The following is a 17,959-nucleotide window of genomic DNA, read 5'->3' as shown; positions in this document are numbered from 1 at the left end:
AAAACTAGGGGCTCCTGGAGCACACAACTTTGCTGTTGAAGAATGGTTATTAGACTCATCATGTCTTAGATAAAGCTGTAGGAATGAAAGAATATAGTGGTTTGGATATCTTCATAGAAGCTAAAGTGGATGGGAAGGGCCACTGATTACACTGCAGGCTCAGAGATGGCAGCCAAAAAAACCAGAAATCCTTGAAGAGAGAGTCTCATACAAGAATAGAAGCTGTAATGGTACAAAACTGATAGCCATTTCAGTGTTTATATGATTCTCTAACCTTCATTATCAGATAGGTTATTAATTCGGGAAGAGTTCAACCAGTGTAGGTTTCATACCTTTCTATAGTTAGTAACTCCACTGCAAGTTTCTAGATAAATGTCTTTGGTCATCATCTTATCAAAATTAACTCCTTTTTCATATTGTAAAGATTAAAAAGTATTCTTCTGTATCTGTTGCAAATATAGGTGCTCTAAGACACCAGTCTTATAGGTAAAATGCATTTTTACAGAGCACACCTAGTTGATAGTTCAGGGGTTCCAAGGTGACTGGTGAGAGAAAAACAGCTGTTTTCCTAGCTGTAATAAAAACAAATACAATAAAGTCAACCCTTGACAATCTATATTTCTTCTAAAAATAGTATACATTATAACAGAAGATACAAGTATGAACTGAACACTCAGACCCCATATCTTGTAAATAGATATAAAACCAAAAAAAGTGTGTACATCTCAATCCATACAAAGAAGAAAAAAATATTTCAAGTACACTAATTAGTAATCCAGTGTGTGATGAAGTATAAGACTAACATTTTCAACCTTCAGTGCTGGATTTATGCAGAATCCACCTATGAACTCTCAAAAGCAGCTTTATTTCCATCTGACATAAATCCTAGCAGCTGACATTGACTTTTCAAGATCTTCAAGGGATCAGAACTCATTTCCACAAGACAACAGTGTTCCTTCAAAATTTTACAAGTTTTAGCTATAAAACAGGAAAAGGGGTAGTTTCCAGTTGAACATCCTGATTCAGGAATACTGCTGCATCATCTCATACTCCCATCGTGATTCTTAGGTGAGGGCTCCAGCTCCTTCTTGGACTTCATCTACCAAGGCAGAGCATACTATAATACCACACACATACAGCTGTGGCATGTTATGGGAGAGAAAAGTTGTTGGTATATATGCCAGCACTCTTCACTCAGAAGAACAACTTACACACTGACACATGATCCTAAATCATGGACATAGTAGGCCCAAGGTATAGGAATTACGTTGGACAAGCTGCATTATGAGCTATTTGCATGTATGCAGTGCCTGCCTCTGTAGGTATTGAACATAGCAGGAAGCCCAGCCACAGCAGTAGTCCTCAAAGATGATTCTAGAGCTCCTACCTAAAGACAGAAGATTATTTAAAAAAATTAGAGTTGACAGCCATCTATCAGGAAACCCCTGTTTCTAAAAGAGAAACACAAAGCCCCTGTTTCTAGAAGAGGAACGTAAAACATTTGAACTGTAGCCCCAAGATACAGCAGTACAATTTCCTCTTTAATATATAGCTAGAAGACTTACTGTTCTAAAGGGTAGCAGCTTTTATGAGGAATGGTTTAAAAAAAAAAAAAAAGGTATTAAAAATTCCAGTCTTCCACAAGTTTTAAGAAAAAAAAATAATAATCAAACCTCAAATTTAGGTCAGTCTTTTCCGCTTGAAACTGTACTTCAGCTTCCTGAAGTCACTAAAATAAAATTAATTAGTCACCGCAGAACCAGTGTCTGACATTGAAAATGTTAGTCTTTACTTCTACCTCCTCTGTAACTGTATCACTCAGCATCTATAGTATAGTATTACTAGAGGTCCCTTTTAATTCTCTTAGAGTAAAAAACTCAGTATACAGCATTAGACTTCCCTCAGCTTTGCTACTAATTCTTAGTAATTTCTACGAGAAAAGTAAACAGTGCATCAACCTGTACCCCATTCTAGTTTTCTCCCACATCTTGACATACTGTTCACCAGTGCTTTGGTATGTACACCTATGTACATATTAGTATTGTCTGAGATGCTTTTGGTACGGGTAACAACTAGAAGTACTTTAAAGTTACAACATTTTTGTGTGGCATTATAGCTTAAGTACTTTACTTTGTGTAACTGATTTTTCAGGAGTTAAAACATGAGAACACAAAATAATGGTAGGAAAAATATCAATTTCTAAAACATTTAAAGTGTAAATTGTAATTCAGAGTATCAAAATTCTTCGAGAAATATCAGTCCAAACCATTGTAAGTGCTTTAATAACCATCCACCTGGACTGTAGATGAATTTACCTATTAATTTCCCACTAAAGCGGCTTTCATCAATACATAAATTTGTGCTAGTTTCACACAAGTGTGCAACTACTTCAGCATGAGACAGAAAGTATGTCAATCCACAGCCTCTGAAAGGGGAAGTTACACTCAATACTAAGGATATACTGTGAGTGAGGCATTAGTTGTCACCTCACACTGCAAAGCAAGAGGGATTCGAGATAAGTAAGTGCACTCAGAGTATATATTGTCTTCAAAACTTTGGAAAGTACTTTTTTGGTCCCTATTGCTTATGGGCTGGAAAGTCTCTCTGAACTACATGATTTCTTCTATAGCAAATATGTGCCCTGTGATGCAAATAATTATTTTAACACCTACTCTTGTCTAAAAAAGATGTAAAGCTTAACTTGCCTGAACGTGATTGTTGAAACACTGGATTAATTGTAGTATGCAAATCCAAACTGCTGCTTGGAACACTGAGGTGTTCCTGTGGCAAAAACAGTATCATAAAGCTTAAAAAGAAAATTAAAAAAAGAAAAAAAATAACACCTCATCTTCTACCAGGTAGAACATACAAAACTGTGGAAGGGCTGCCAGAAAGGCCCAAAGACTTGCCTTCTAGTAGTGCCTTTCCCAGTAGCAACAACACACAACTGACATGGTTCACAAGTGCTGCTGTGAAACCAGGGTCTGGCTTTTTCATACCTCCTCTGCTTAGCAAGCCTACAAACAGCAGCACAGGAACTGAAGGCATTTGTAGACTCAAGAACCAACCTGCATTATTCCATCTACTTTTGCAAGGTTATCTTTGCAACCCTGAGGGCACAGAACATATATATGTGTATACAGTACATACAGCTTACACAGTATACAAACCGTCAGTACAGGCTTTCTCTCTCTCTTGCAAGGGAAACTTCCCATGTAGCAGCTAGTCCCAGCATTTAACACGCATGGACTAACAACTTTCTTTGACCTAGAAGTCATTCTGGTAAGTTCTGTTCCCTCTTTTGGGCCATTCCTCCTCCACCCATTTCAGCAGCACTTTCACAACATCAATTCTCTTATAAAATTTACAGAGATCAATCAGCTGCTCCACAGTCCGGTCACTATTCCGTAGCAAGAACTCCAAGGTGGGACTCTGGGGCTTCTGTTCAAGGAAACACAATTCATCATAAGTCATCCCCCACTTGCTTGCTAAATTCCTCCAGTTTTTCACTGTTGGGTGGCAGGGATCCAGCTTTATCCTCACTGTGTACAACAAGTCCTCATCATTGAGCATGTCACTGATGGTCGGTGCACGGAATAAGCACAAGGAGCAGGTGCCATTTTCCTTGCAGGTTTTCTTGAGATCTGCAGTGAGAACCATTACATGGGAAGACGTTAGGATCTATTGCTGTGGTTTCACCAGGAACACAAAGTTAAAAGTGCAAAAGGCTATAAAGTATTATGTTCCTGTGAATAATTTTGGAAAAAGTCAGAATAGTGACATATAATGCCCTTCCTTATGAAGTACTCATGAAACAGCCACTACACTCAGTGGCTGCAATCAAAAGGCAGTAATTTTGAAAGTATCATATTTATACTTTATAGAAAGGGCATGCAGTTCAATCCAGCTGATTCCCTTTTTTGCTGTTGGACTATGTCACTTCCTCAAATCTGCTATAACCCCTGCTTACATCACCAACAGGATTATGTGCACATGATATGCATCTCATAAACATGTGATGAAGGAAGAAGGAAAAGGTTTTGCACTTCTGAGCTGCTGCCTTTATAACTACACGAGACATTTTCACAAGGAGAATCTCTGCTGACAACTGCAAACACAAAATTTAGTATTTTAACACAGTGAGTAAGTGGAAATGTTCCTTTGCTTTATAGAATCATAGAATCATAGAATAGTGAGGGTTGGAAAGGACCTTAAGATCATCAAGTTCCAACCCCCCTGCCATGGGCAGGGACATCTCACTCTAAACCATATCACCCAAGGCCTCATCCAACCCCGCCTTGAACACTGCCAGGGATGGAGCATTCACAACTTCCCTGGGAACCTATTCCAGTGCCTCACCACCCTAACAGGAAAGAATTTCCTCCTTACATCCAATCTAAACTTCCCCTGTTTTAAGTTTTTAACCCATTACCCCTTGTTCTATCACTACAGTCCCTAATGAAGAGTCCCTCCCCAGCATCCCTATAGGCCCCCTTCAGATACTGGAAGGCTGCTATGAGGTCTCCATGCAGCCTTCTCTTCTCCAGGCTGAACAGACACAACTTTCTCAGCCTGTCTTCATACGGGAGGTGCTCCAGTCCCCTGATCATCCTCGTGGTCCTTCTCTGGACTTGTTCCAACAGTTCCATGTCCTTTTTATGTTGAGGACACCAGAACTGCACACAATACTCCAAGTGAGGTCTCACGAGAGCAGAATAAAGGGGCAGGATCACCTCCTTTGACCTGCTGGTCACGCTCGTTTTGATGCAGCCCAGGATACGGTTGGCTTTCTGGGCTACAAGCGCACACTGCCATCTCATGTTCTGTTTCTCATCGACCAGCACCCCCAACTCCTTCTCTGCAGGGCTGCTCTGAATCTCTTCTCTCCCCATCCTGCATCTGTGCCTGGGATTGCTCCGACCCACATGTAGGACCTTGCACTTGTCATGGTTACAATAATAGATGCCCTGTTCTACCAAGCAAGCCTGTTTTAAATGTACATTATGGAAAGGAAGAAAGTGCATACTCCTCCAAAATACCAAGCTGCTGGATGTAGGTGGTGATATGTTCCAAAATGTGCATCAGATACCAAAAATTGCCATTTTGAGGTCTTCCACACACTAGTCAATATTTCCCCAGCAGTGTGAACAGTGTGGTGCTGTCAGGCAACATTATATATTAATAACCTGTAAAAGTTTGCAGAAACCAGTTCTAGTCATACTGCTAGTTAAAAATTAATACCAAAACCTTTAACACTGCAGTGGTGTAGGTCACTGTGTGAGCATTTTAGCTGCAAATATGACCTTAACCCTCCCTGCTCCTTTTTGAAGGCAAGGAGAACTTGGTATCTCCAAAGAGTGGTAGATAACGAATGCTGCCTACAAGCGCTTTCTAAAGTTTCTTCCCTTGAGCCTTACTGGATAGCTTGAACTAGGGAAATAATTGGTCCTACTTGGAATGGAACTCTTTGAAAAAGGGACACTACAATAAGAAAACTTGTATTAATCAAAAGAGTGATTAAAACCAATATAAAACTGTGACACACAATATACAAGTGCTGGATCAGTGCCAGTCTAAGAGACCTGAACTGCATCCCTGGCAAAAGGCAGATCTGGTACTTAATGCCACCTATTCATACAGACAACAGCATCTGTTACGGTTGTGACTTTCTGTTTTCTTTGGGGGGGGGGGGAGAAGGTGTCCTATTTTGGTGGTGGGTTTTATTGTTTTGTTTTGTGTTTGTTTGGGTTTTTTTTTATTTGCAGTAATTATTGTCAGATTATGTGAAAAATCCAGAAAGACCATCAAATTGTGAGCTGAGTGTAGCTTCTGCATAGGCTTTAGGTTTTGCTTTTAAGGGAAGAACAGGCTATTGCTGTTTTTGTAACATTGCTCATCAGCTTGCTTTTTTAGCAGGCCAGATACAATTTCTGAAGTTTTCAACAAGTTAGGGCATGCAGCAACACTGCTGCAGACACATAACTTCATACAAATGCTCAGATTCCCTGCTAAGGAGAAACACATTCTGGTGACAGCTTTGCTCACAGGTATTCCACAGGCCTTGCAGCTGTTCTGTATAGAAATATCTGTGTTAGGTACTCTGTTCTTATTGTGCACCATAAACTTTTGCCGAAGTGAGACAAAACTTGTTTGCTTCGCTTGTACCAATATCTAGTTACACAAACAAGGCAAAATGAATATACAATCAAAGCCCTTGCTGAGCCTCTGGCTCAAAGGGCAGAAGAGCAACCTATCTCAATTTCATCTTACTTTGCTTTGCAAGGACGCCAAAGTAAGTTTTATCCTCCAATAGCAGCAGGGATGAAGGTGTAAGGAAAACACGGGGCACAGTTATAGGTAAACAAAACTAAACCAACCTGCTTTTTGTGCTACACTGTATACAGACTACCAAAAGCATTATAAAGGATCCTGCTTTTTCTAAGATGCCCTGGTGTTAGATACCAATAAGCAAATGATGACCTAACCACCTAATTGCATGATCCTAATGCTACATAATAGGGCAAGCTTCTTTACTAAAAGGAAATCCTCAGTTGTTCACTGTTAGATTAACAGGGCTGTGTATCATCCATGCACACTCCATCCCCAGCACAGCTCATACAATTATGGGATAAGGCCCCACAGCCTTCTGCCAGCTCCTGCTTATTCAATAGGTGTTTACAGATTTCTTATAAAGGTGGATATACTATATTTATTTGGAAAGCCCAACTCACGTATTTTGTATGGTCTGTATTATTGATCACCACCCACTTAGAACAAAGAGGGAGCTGTAAATGACTCTGGTAATGCCTTAGTTTACCCAGGCAGTTCTTGGTTATGACAAACAGCAATTCTTAATATAGCACTTTAAAAGATAACCTAGGAATAAAATATACAGAACAGTAAAGCTGACATGTTACCTGCCAGTGAGTCATCAGTATGGCTTTGCATGTCTTTGTCTTCCGGCTACAAAGCAGAAAACAAATATAAATCAAAGCAAAACAATATATTTGAACACCAGAATAACTATTTGGCTAATTTACACGTGGCAGGAGATTACTTAGAAGAATCCCAAGCTATCTGTAAAGTCAGACATAGAATATATCCGATTTCAAGGAATTACTGACAGCCTGCAGTCTTTTCAGGCATCATTCTCATGTTTTGGCTCACAGAACTGCCCTGTTGGTTATATCCACTCAACAATGTCATCCTTATTAATGATATGCTATAGGGTTACATCTTTTGAATAATGCAGTATAAAACCCTCAACAGCTGTTCACCAATTCATGTAGTTTTATTAAAAAGATTTTTAAATGCTTTGTAATGAAAAAATCAAAAATTTGCCTCTGATATGCAGCAGTAAGGGATTGTTTCATTAATCTAGGAAAAGTGGAGGAGCTTTTTCACAAACTTCTTTACATACACAGGAAGCTTTTCTAGGCAACAGGTGGACTTGAACATTGCTGACTCATGTCTAACCCTCCTCCTGTTCAAAGTAAACATTCTGTCTGTGGCTTTTCACCTGCTAATTAAACATCATGAAATTACTTAGCAGCTTAAGTCTGCAACACACATCGGAACATTTCAGTTCTACTATTTAGAGAGCAACATCTGAAACCTAGAAAGGCAGTACCTTGCTCCTAGGACTGCAGGAAACTGCAGCAGCCCTTACTTTAACTTTGCGGGTGTGGAGCCAGGTGAAATAGCTTTCTTCTGCTGATGATTTCAAGATGAAAGCAGACGGGGTTTTTCCCCTTTGATAGCTGCAATCAAAAATTGTTGATTTTCTGTATCACTTCACTCTTCCAAAACTATCACAGCAGGCTCCTTTACATTTTGCAGGCAGTGCATGCAAACACAAGTCAATTGGGTAACACCACAGTGTAATAAGATACTCTACTCCTACCTGCTACACCTTGTTTACTAAGAAATCCACTAAAAATAGAATAGAAGCAGTTTCAGTTGATGTGGTGAACATGCCATTCACAGTCCAATTATAAACAAGGTAAACTATCTTGAAAAATATTTAAAGACTTTGCTAGGAAAGGAAAAATTTGCATGCTGTTTTCAGCATTTCTTTATTCCCTGAAAACTGCAAGAACACACGTGCAACATCACTTCACCTCACAAAATGTCTGCTCTCTGCTTGAGAGGTCTAACACTACACATGCCACTTCCAACAAATAATCCTTGCTATTATATTCTAGTAGTTTACTTTTCCACCGGCACCATTTAAGCTTTCTCTGGACAGAGCTTTTTAAACATGAGCTTGACCTTCATGGCACCACATGAGCACCAGAAGTCTAGGAAAAATTAAGTCTGGAGATCCTGATTACAGTAATTGTCTTCATTCCTACAAATCCCTTAAAAAAGTAGAACATCATTACTGAGCCCTGAGGAACTAATCCCCAGAAGGATCAATTACTGGGAGAATGAGGAGCTGCCCATCACAGATCCAACCTCCCCAGAGACCTGTTTGAAAAGTAATAAACAAGCAAATAACAACTAAAGGAAGAAAAAAAGAAAAAAAAAGAGAAAAGAGTGGCTACGATTCACTTAGTTTGCAATAGCTAAGTTCCTGTCCTGAGCTCCAGAGCTCCAGTAACATTTCCCAGACTCTTATGAATTCATGAAATTTCAAACCATATTGTGAAAGTTGGTATCTAAATGCCTTTCAGAGATGTCATTATACTCATGTCTTGTGGTAAAAAATAACAAGAATGGCTAGTAGTGCAAAAAGTACAAAGAAAACAGAAGATACTTACTTGTGCCACACATCAGTTTTAAAAAGTTCTATTTTTACTGATCAGTTATAATCCACTTTTATCAGGTCAGATGCACTCATATTTATTCAAGATAACTTTCTTGTAATGTAATTGCAATAGGACAACATAGGGTTATTGCCCATGAAAGGAAGTCATTAAGCAAGAATATTTTTTGCCCACTTTAGTTGTGACCTCTACAGGTCTAATGAAAACCCCAAATCTTGATGATGGAAATAAGACTGTTAGCTCCACCATCTGTGAAATGCATATCAAACCCATGTTTTTTTCTGATGAAACTCAGCTGGGACTCTGGCATAAGGAACTCCTTTTAATTGTCTTGCTGGAAAATGCTCATTCATTTCTCTTCTCCGAGTTTTCTGCTCAACTCAAAGAGAATCTATTTAAAATTCAGCAAAAAACATTCAGCTGAAAGATAGTAACCATGGAACATGGAGGGGTCACTTAGCACTGCCCACCCTACCAGAACGTAAGATCTCACAAACACTGGAGAGTGTTTCCACTATACCAGGAGCTGTGTCCCATATTCAAAGCAGAAGAGTAAAATGCCTCTCGAAGGGCAAAACTCCAAAACCTACGATTCCTTACTTCTTCACTTATTCTCTGCCCTGGCTCTATTCTCAGCAGGAAAGAGGAAAAGCATGCATGACAAAGCCTTAATTCTTTGTCAGTTCTTCTTTGGTGCATCTACACACTAATCAAAACCTGTTTCAACTATGAAATACACATGATTATATAACCTTTTTTTTGCTGTTCTCCACAAAAGCTCACTTCATTGAACTCCAAAAAGAGAGTCTATTTCTGATCTGTTTTACTGAGTAATTCCACACTCTCCCGATACAGACTGAAGACAGATTTATTTGTTAACATACTTATTTAAAGAACAGCAATGATTTAGTTTACATTTAGGCATCATTTTTTCTTACCTGCTGGATCAAGCCAGAATCTGATGTAAGGGTCTTGATGTTCACAGATGCAATTTCCAGTGTAACTTGATCTGTTAGGTATTCCTCATCTAAGACAAAGATTGTGAAACACTGGTCTTCCACCCAAATACAAATTTAAATATTAAGACTATCAAATGTAAATTATAGGTATCTAAACTACAACCTTTAGCTGCATACCATAGCCACTGAGAAATGCTGGTTTAAAAGCCCTAATATTAACTTGGCAGAGACTGCAATAATCATGCAGAGCACAATGTGTGAATTAAAATAAACCTTGCAGAGACTACATATATTAGTGTGGCAGTTGTTTTTTAAACAAACACCACACTATTTTTGAAACAAGAGTCATGCTCTTCTGTCAAAAAGCCGACCTGAACCAATACATGAAAGTAGGCTGAAGGTGACTGTTCCAAGTCACTGTAATGTTTGCTTTGCTTTTCTTGCCACACTTACAATAACAATTGTTGGAATATTTACCTTTTATTCTACTCTTTTGTAAATTAAGCTCTTGCTACTTATCGCTACTACACAGGAGTTTTCTGAAGTGCTGAAGTAATCTATTTCAGTCTGTTTATTGACTGACCTGGAAGCCCACTGAAAAGCTCAACATTCCCCAGAACAGCATAAATGCTATTTACCTTTCAAGCCTTACTTCAGCCCTCAAAATAAGGTACAAGGGATATATAAACCGTTTGTAAACCTTGTGCAAACAAATTTCACTCTGCGTGAATATCAAACCATTTGCATAATTCCCGTGTCAGGTGCTGACCAACCATTAACACAGCATCAGAAGAGATTATATTCTGTATGTTCTTACACACAAGTAAGCCATAGTGATGGCTGTTTGTAGTGCTCATACATTTCCATTTGCTGTTTGTTTAATGGTAAGATCTCATTAAAGAATACCTATTTATGAATCATCAGGTAGCAGAAACATGATATAGTTCCTTATCTCACTCAAGAAATTGAGCTGAATCAAGGAATTTATCCTTACATTGCAAGGAAAAAAATAAATAATTTTGCTCTTTTTCTGGTCTTGTAACACTGTTGAAACTTAAAGCCAAATTGCATTCCACCCCCAGCAGGATAAATGTTTAATGAGGATCACCTTTATTCTTTACATCTGTAGGTCCAGGGACAACAACAAAAATAATAATAAAAAACAAAAAGGTCTGGCTGAAAATGCAGAGCATGGGCACCAACATTCCACTTCCTTTGTGTGGAAAAATGTTGTGTGAATTTGTTTCATATTTGAGCGGAGGTAGAATTATAATCAAACCATGATGTAAATGTTAAGCCTAGTCTATTCAAACATTAAATTTGAAGCAAACATAACTTTGTGTCACAGAGAAACAGACATGCACATTGATACCACTTTTTAGCTCACAAATTCATATTTCTAAGTCTGCATTTTTATGGAAATAGTTTTGAAAAATCATTCTCATAAAAAAATTTAAACCATGGAAATGAACAGAATGTTAAGAGGTAAAATGTCAACTACATTAGTATTCACATGAAAATAAAACTGAGTTCACTTCCTTTCTACAGAAAGTGCTGAAATTTCTACCTCCTCTCGGCAATCTTTTTTATATTAAATGCATTTAAAACATGCAATCTCTGATTTCAAACAACTTTCACAAATTCAAAATTTAGGAATTTATCTAATTTATTTTGAGGAGGACCTAATGTCACAGGTGAAATAAAAAATGGGACATGACAAAGAATATTACAGATAAATTGATTTAGCATTAATAAACAGTTTTGAAGGAACAAACCACCTGCCTGCAAATAAAGTAATTATGATTTCAAATAGTATTCATCCTTCATTCTCCTTCCCTACTGAGCAGCAATTCTGAGAAGATGCTCTTTTCCTCTGGCTGGCTCCCTCAAGGCCCCAAAATAGTCTCTAACCTTCTTTTAACCCCAGTGGTACACTGCTTACACAGCAAAAGTTTCCACTGTGACTAGCTTCTGCATGGTTTCCTGCATCTGTCCCTACTGCAGTCCTGCTGTGCAACACAGGATGGAGAACATACTACCTGCAGAACGCTCCTCAACTGAGCCTCTGCAGTGTATTCCATGGGCAAAAGCCAATGGTGAAGCCTAGGATGACAAAAAAACCCCACGCCACCTGTCAAGGAAACCATAAAGGAGACATTCACACTGTGTAACCCAAGTATTTGACTTCAGTGCAATACAGAACCTGCACTCCTGCACCTCATTTTCAGTGAAAATGAATTCAGATGCTGTTAATACCTGACAAAAGATGGCATGAAGAGTTGATTTGTTATGGGGCTGAGAATGCAATCAGAGGCGAGAGAGCTGGAAGGTATTTCTGGATTATATTTCTGATAATCTGAAGGCACTGGTAATTTCCTCAAATCCACCTTCTAACACTATTGTGTTTCTACCATCTGTTCTCTGAACACTGTTTTTCAATGGCAGCACTGTATTTTCCTTCCAGACTGAGAACCAAGATCTTCTGAGGATAGATTTAAACTGACTTTTTCATCAAAATTAAGCTTTGGAAGAAAATTTCAAAAGTTATATATAAACTGACTCAAAAATACACAAGACGAACCTGCATTTAAAACATACGAATCTAAGAGAAAAAGTAAGATATTTCATTGTGTAGGGTAACTCCAACTTTTTATTGCACATAACAACACAGATCATGACACCTGAAAAGACAGAACTCACAATACTTACCTTTAGGAACTCCTGTGTCTTGAACAGGATATTTTTCAGTCTATCATAAAAAGGCAAGAGACAGGTGTTTGTTACTTTTGAGTGTAATTGTGCTGGAGAAAGAGTATGTGACAGCGCATCATTACAGTTACATCCCTTAAATTGTTATTTGTTGATCTGTCTACAATCACATATCGTAACACTCATATTACTGTTATCTGATGTATCAACCTAAGACTGGCTCACTTGATATCCTAAGACATAAAACCCTGCCATGAACGGTGTTGATCTGCCAGCAAGCACTAGAGAGCACTGTTTGGTCCCTCCCCAGGTTCACTCATGCGTGCTGTCTTACGCTGTTTCCATGACTTCAACTCATCAGATAAAATAGGTACAGGAAGAAGTAAGCCTTAGGACAATTGAAATTTTAAGCCCTAGGTGGGTTTTCCTATCCCTCCAACCCATATACTACAGAAGAATGTCAGTCACCAATCTTCAACTAAAAAGAAAAACGGTACTGTGAAAGCCTGCTAGCTGGTATCATCCAATTCAACTTATGCACCTATTGGTGTTTTTACTTACACTTTAATTGCACAAGGTTAGTAAATTAAAATTTAATGCAATCATACAGATAAGAAAAACCCCATATATACTCACAGTTTAACATTCTTGAATGTTTTACCTCAGTTCTGCATTACATAGCTAACTATAGAGAGCTATAATGATTTGAACTCTATTGGACTTGAAATACATACCATTGTTAATGAAAGAGTGCTTGGATCGGTATCCTCCACCGGCTCTTTTGCTGCATGATCTGCTGGAAATAAGAAAGCTTTATCACTTCGTAATCTTCAAAATACTTGTCTCTGGGAATTCGTATTTTGCTTTTTTGTTTGACCAAGATAAGCACAACAATGCAGCCATTGCAAGCATTATGTCAAATTACATCTCCACAAGAAAACATGACAAACTGGAAAATGACAGAGCTACTAGATCATAGATGAGAAACTACAGGCAACAAGGAAACCTAACTCTAAGCTAATGAAAAATAGACTTAAATGAAAATTCTAAATTCTTTTTAGTAAAAAAAACAAAATTTAAATCACAAAATAATTCAGGAATAAAGGACAAAACCCAGTAAACTGCTAAAAACTGTTTTGTTCTCCTAATGACAACACTCCGTCTTTTCCTCAAAGCAGTAATTCAAATACTGAACATACCCCTACAGCAAAAATGAATACTATAATAAACAGCAGACTGCAGTACAAAACCTAGTAAAAAACATATTTGAGGTAAACATTATTTGTATACAATAGAATCATAAAGTTCAATTATGTTAACATCAAAAGAACACAAAAATAAATCTTCATAGTACTTCCAAATTATTCAAGGTTGAAATGTCAACCCCTCTACATCGATGACTAAATTGGTAAGTACCAGTGGTGTACTGACCAAAAGCACACAAAGAATCCAAAACAAATCTCATACAGAAGTCAGCATTCACAAACCACTCCTGTAATTCAACAACATCCTGCCATTTCCTCAAGAAAGAGGTGATCTGAATCAGTATTTGGTGATTACCTTCTCCCAGTTATAAAATCAGTGCATTTAGAACACAGGCCCAGAAATCAATTACAGAAATTAATTTATAAACACCGTGTCCCAACATAGCACAGAACTGTTTATTTTGGGACCACATCCTACAAATATACTCAGTACAATAGAACAACAAGCTAAAGCATTTGACAACACAAGATAGTAAAATAAACAGGCCTGAAAATAAAAAAGGTACCAGCAGTGAGACAGAAGCAGACCCACAGCTCTTGGACAACGCCATTCTCTCTCCTGCTTCTGTGACACAGCTGCAGCAGTTCCTGGGTGCCTGGTGCTGTGCCCAGCCCCTCTTTGCAAAGTCAGGAAGAGTGTTCCTCAGTCCTAGTGCCCACAGAAAATACACCCACACTGTTGAGGCAGAAGGCACACCATCAGAGGGGACACATCTACAAGGCTTGAGCACACCCTTTGACAAAGACACACTGAATGTTTTGAAAATTCAGAGGTCTATGAAATTTCAGATGAGAATGTCCATACTACGATACAAAGTTTAGCAAGACATATGTAGAAGAGGTAAAAATCCCAAACCAAACCCCATATTCCTGTCACACATGCCCTTTTCAGTAAATATGATAACCTTGCTCTAGAAACATTGTATTAGCTGAATGTTCTGGATAAAGCCTGCCTTGATAGCAAGGGGCAGCACAAGCTGCCATAAGCTTCCCAGCTCAAATGCAGGGAGACTGAGAGTCAGACTGGGATATGAGAAAATACAATAAACTGTTGTAAGACCCTGCATGACAGTAGGGGCAAAAATGGAGGATGCAACTGGGAACTGTAGTGGAGAGCTGCAAAGGAACTGGAAAGGGAGCTGGGGCAAAGAGAGAAGCCTACCCTGTGAAGGAAAGCTGAAAAAGCCAACAAAAGCTTCAGGGTGGAAGACCAGCCCAGGCATCCCTAGTCTCACTGTTGGGGGGTTGGACCAGATGATCTCTTGAGGTCCCTTTCAACCCTTGGGATTCTGTGATTCTGTGATTCCTTCTCTGTCAGCTAAGACCCAACAAACCCAATGTCAAAGCATGCAGCTTACTGTCGATTTATCCTCAAGGCTTCACAGCTCCTCCTTATGGATTCTTAGCTGCATTACAAAAAAGTAAAACCTTCCTTCACTCTTGTAATATAAAAGGAGCCTTGAGGTATCTAAAAGCAGAGCCCACAAAAGGCCCATGCCCTGGTGAACCCTGGGGGCTACTGCAGCTACGGTAAGGGCTTTATCTGTTGTCTTCTGTTGTATCTCCAAGATACAGCCAACGTACATTACAACACCAGTAATTTACTTTTCACAATCCAGAGGGAAGCACTGGAAAAATGAGAGAAGCTCCAAGAATACAGGCATTTGAAATAATGACTTGACAGACCCCAGGGTGCCTGTACAAGAGGTGCTGGGGTGTACCACCCTGCAAGGTGGAACCGTTAATTGCCTCCTGCTTTCCAGGTCTTGCATAGAAACACAGTCACTGTGAATCTCTCTCTTTGTGACACTTTGTATCTTCCTTACTGAGTATCCATCCTGAAAAATATTTTAGAACAGATTTCTTTTCCTATACCTCAATTTGTTCCCTTTTGTTTTTCTAGTTCTCTACGAAAAGCAGTAATTTCCATGGTTTTCAGGTTGTAGAGTACTACCAAATCCCAGCACAAGCCCAGTAAGTGGCAGGTATGTCTATGAACATTTGTACCTAAGAATAAAGGCTCCACATACTGGGCTGCAAGTGATTCACCATGGTCTTGTTGACTAATGGTAACAGGCAGGTAATTTTAAACCTGCAGACTTAATATTTGGTTCTGAACAAGGCAATTAAAATGCCATGTCCCCTTTCTCTTTCCTACAGCATTCTGCAGCTCATGTCATACAGCTGGATGCAGGTGCACAAAACAGCAGGGTGGAAAGTTCACCGTTTATCTCAAATGTAAAACATCCACAGTTTTGCATGTTGAAAGGCCAACAGGAAATCCAGGTATCATCTGACTGACTATTCAGTGCAGACTGTCTGATTTCATAGTCACTTTGGCAGCCTGATAACAACATTATCTGTGATCCCTTATAAAAGTCACTATCACTGTATTGGCCACTGACAGCATACAGCCACATTTCCTGCAGGTCTGTATTTACTTCCCCACACTTCTGCCAGGAACCACACATGAGTTGAGTCAGATGGACATAAATCAGCACATGCAAATTCACTAGGACAAACATAAGTCAGGTTGGATGGCTGCTGCCAAGGTTCCCTTCTGCTGCACATCACCTGCATGCTGTCAGTGGCTGCCACAGCTCTTCTGCCCGAGACCGTCCAACATAAACAGTCTGCAATCGGAACACTTGTACCCATCACTACTGTTTCTCTTTGTTCAATACTTACACTCTTAACAGGGGTGCAATACTATTCACTTACCAGTGTGAACAATTTATCAATTTTATATATACACAGATGTATATATACATCTATGCATATACACATTCAAACTTCTAATCCTACATCTGCTCTTGTACCTTTTATTGGAAAGAAGTCTGAAGGTCAGTTTTGGAGATCACAGCATTTTGACCATTAAGCAGGAGGGGACTCACAAAGCAACAAGTAGCAGAGATGGTATTCTCCCCATTACAGGTCTTTTCTTGCAACACAGCATTGACACCACCAGTAGCAAGTGAAGCACATTAAGGTCCATTGCACTTATGTATTCAAACATACACATAGTAAGACCTCTTTCACACAAAGGCTGGACAACTCACTACAACTCAAACAAAGTGATCACCGTAGTACTAATATCGTTCACAGAAATGAACCCTTTGATTAAATCCAAATCAGTTGGTGCTTTGATCAAAGGCACATGAATTTCAGATTTGAATAAGAGGAAATACAGCAAATGATAATATCCAGTTACCTGAAAAATCCAAGTCCATCATCACTTGAGCATTTTTGTTTCCTGTTAACTACTCAAAACCTTGTCACTGACTGAACAGATCCATAGGGAGAAGCTGCGATGCCGGCACACCTAAGATGAGGCACTCAAGCCATTTACACCATTAGCCACATACGTTAAAGAGTTTGGACTTCCAAACACCCGGAGTGTAGGATTTTACGAAAATGTCTTTTCAATGTGCTGTTAGCAAGCACAAGCTAACCTACACATAAACACCAGCGCAGGCTTGACAAGACAAGTTGCACTAAATCACATCAGCAGAGCACATGATAAATTATTACCATGCTTAATTAGCGTGCGCGGAGGGGGAAGGGCGCAACTAATAAACCCTTTTAGCCTCCCCCCGGGCTAGGCTCCTTGTCCGGCTCCTGTGAGCCCCGGCCGTAGGTTACCCCCGGCCGCGATGGAAGCGGGGCGCAGTGGGCCGCACCGCGCAGCCCCGCACTCCCGGGGGTGATGGCGGAGGGCGCTCGCATCAGACGCAGCCGCCACTCCTCCCGCCGCCGGCGGCTTCCTCCTCACCTGGGGGCAGTGGGTCCTGCGGAGCGGCCATGAGGCAAGCAGGGGCGGCGGGTTCCAGCGCAAGGAACGAGCGGCGGCCGCCGACGTGCCCGGAACCGCCGCCCCACCGAACCGCCCCCTTCCTGCCACCGCCCCGCTGCAGGTAGGGCCCGCCGCGGGAGGGAGGCCCCACCCCGAGCGCTACTCCCGCGGGGGCCGGCCGCGTGGGGGCCCGCACTTCCCAACAGGAAACACCACTCTCCCACGGATACGTCGGGTTAATACTGCATAAGGCTTTGGGGAACTTGGTCTAGTAGAGGGTATTCCTATCCATGGCAGGGGGTTGGCACTAAATTAAGGCCCCTTTTAACCCAAACCATTCTATGGCTGTATGAGCCAACTCCGTCGAGTGGAAGGTGCTCGACAGTGTGAAAACTCTGTTCGTTTATGGCGACAGGCAAGGGGTGCATACTGTGGCTTATCGAGTAATACTAGTTTGAACCTAAG

General features: G+C 40.1%; 1 protein-coding gene across 2 annotated transcripts; it reads right to left on the bottom strand.

Annotated features, from left to right (window-relative positions):
• Positions 1 to 598: 598 nt before the first annotated feature.
• EDARADD (EDAR associated via death domain) lies at positions 599 to 17,626 on the bottom strand. Of its 2 annotated transcripts, none has more exons than XM_061365709.1 (6): positions 17,474 to 17,626; positions 13,171 to 13,232; positions 12,437 to 12,476; positions 9,707 to 9,795; positions 6,918 to 6,963; positions 599 to 3,644 (listed from the first exon to the last, which is right to left on the bottom strand). In XM_061365709.1, the coding sequence occupies exons 1-6, from the start codon at positions 17,502 to 17,504 to the stop codon at positions 3,268 to 3,270; spliced, it is 645 nt and encodes a 214-aa protein (XP_061221693.1). In that variant the 5' UTR covers positions 17,505 to 17,626; the 3' UTR covers positions 599 to 3,267. The 2 variants fall into 2 exon arrangements, with proteins under 2 accessions (XP_061221693.1, XP_061221694.1); XM_061365710.1 differs by having other exon boundaries at positions 13,171 to 13,229; positions 17,474 to 17,625.
• Between the last annotated feature and the right edge of the window lie 333 nt (positions 17,627 to 17,959).

Source organism: Neopsephotus bourkii, unplaced genomic scaffold (genome assembly GCF_033783945.1).
Source record: "Neopsephotus bourkii isolate Nb327-2 ecotype Australia unplaced genomic scaffold, CSIRO-AGI_Nbou_v1 NB_1292, whole genome shotgun sequence".
Lineage (NCBI taxonomy): Eukaryota > Metazoa > Chordata > Aves > Psittaciformes > Psittacidae > Neopsephotus > Neopsephotus bourkii.
Note: the sequence above shows the minus strand (reverse complement) of the source record. Positions and strands in the feature narration are given on the sequence as shown.

What these genes read in the sequence shown, in the direction of transcription:
- EDARADD (XM_061365709.1), bottom strand. Translation starts at nt 17,504, where the DNA reads ATGGCCGCTCCGCAGGACCCACTGCCCCCAG. An exon ending in GCAGGACCCACTGCCCCCAG is followed by an intron (nt 13,233 to 17,473) that starts GTGAGGAGGAAG and finishes TCTTATTTCCAG; the next exon opens with CAGATCATGCAGCAAAAGAG. An exon ending in TACTGATGACTCACTGGCAG is followed by an intron (nt 3,645 to 6,917) that starts GTAACATGTCAG and finishes TTCTCACTGCAG; the next exon opens with ATCTCAAGAAAACCTGCAAG.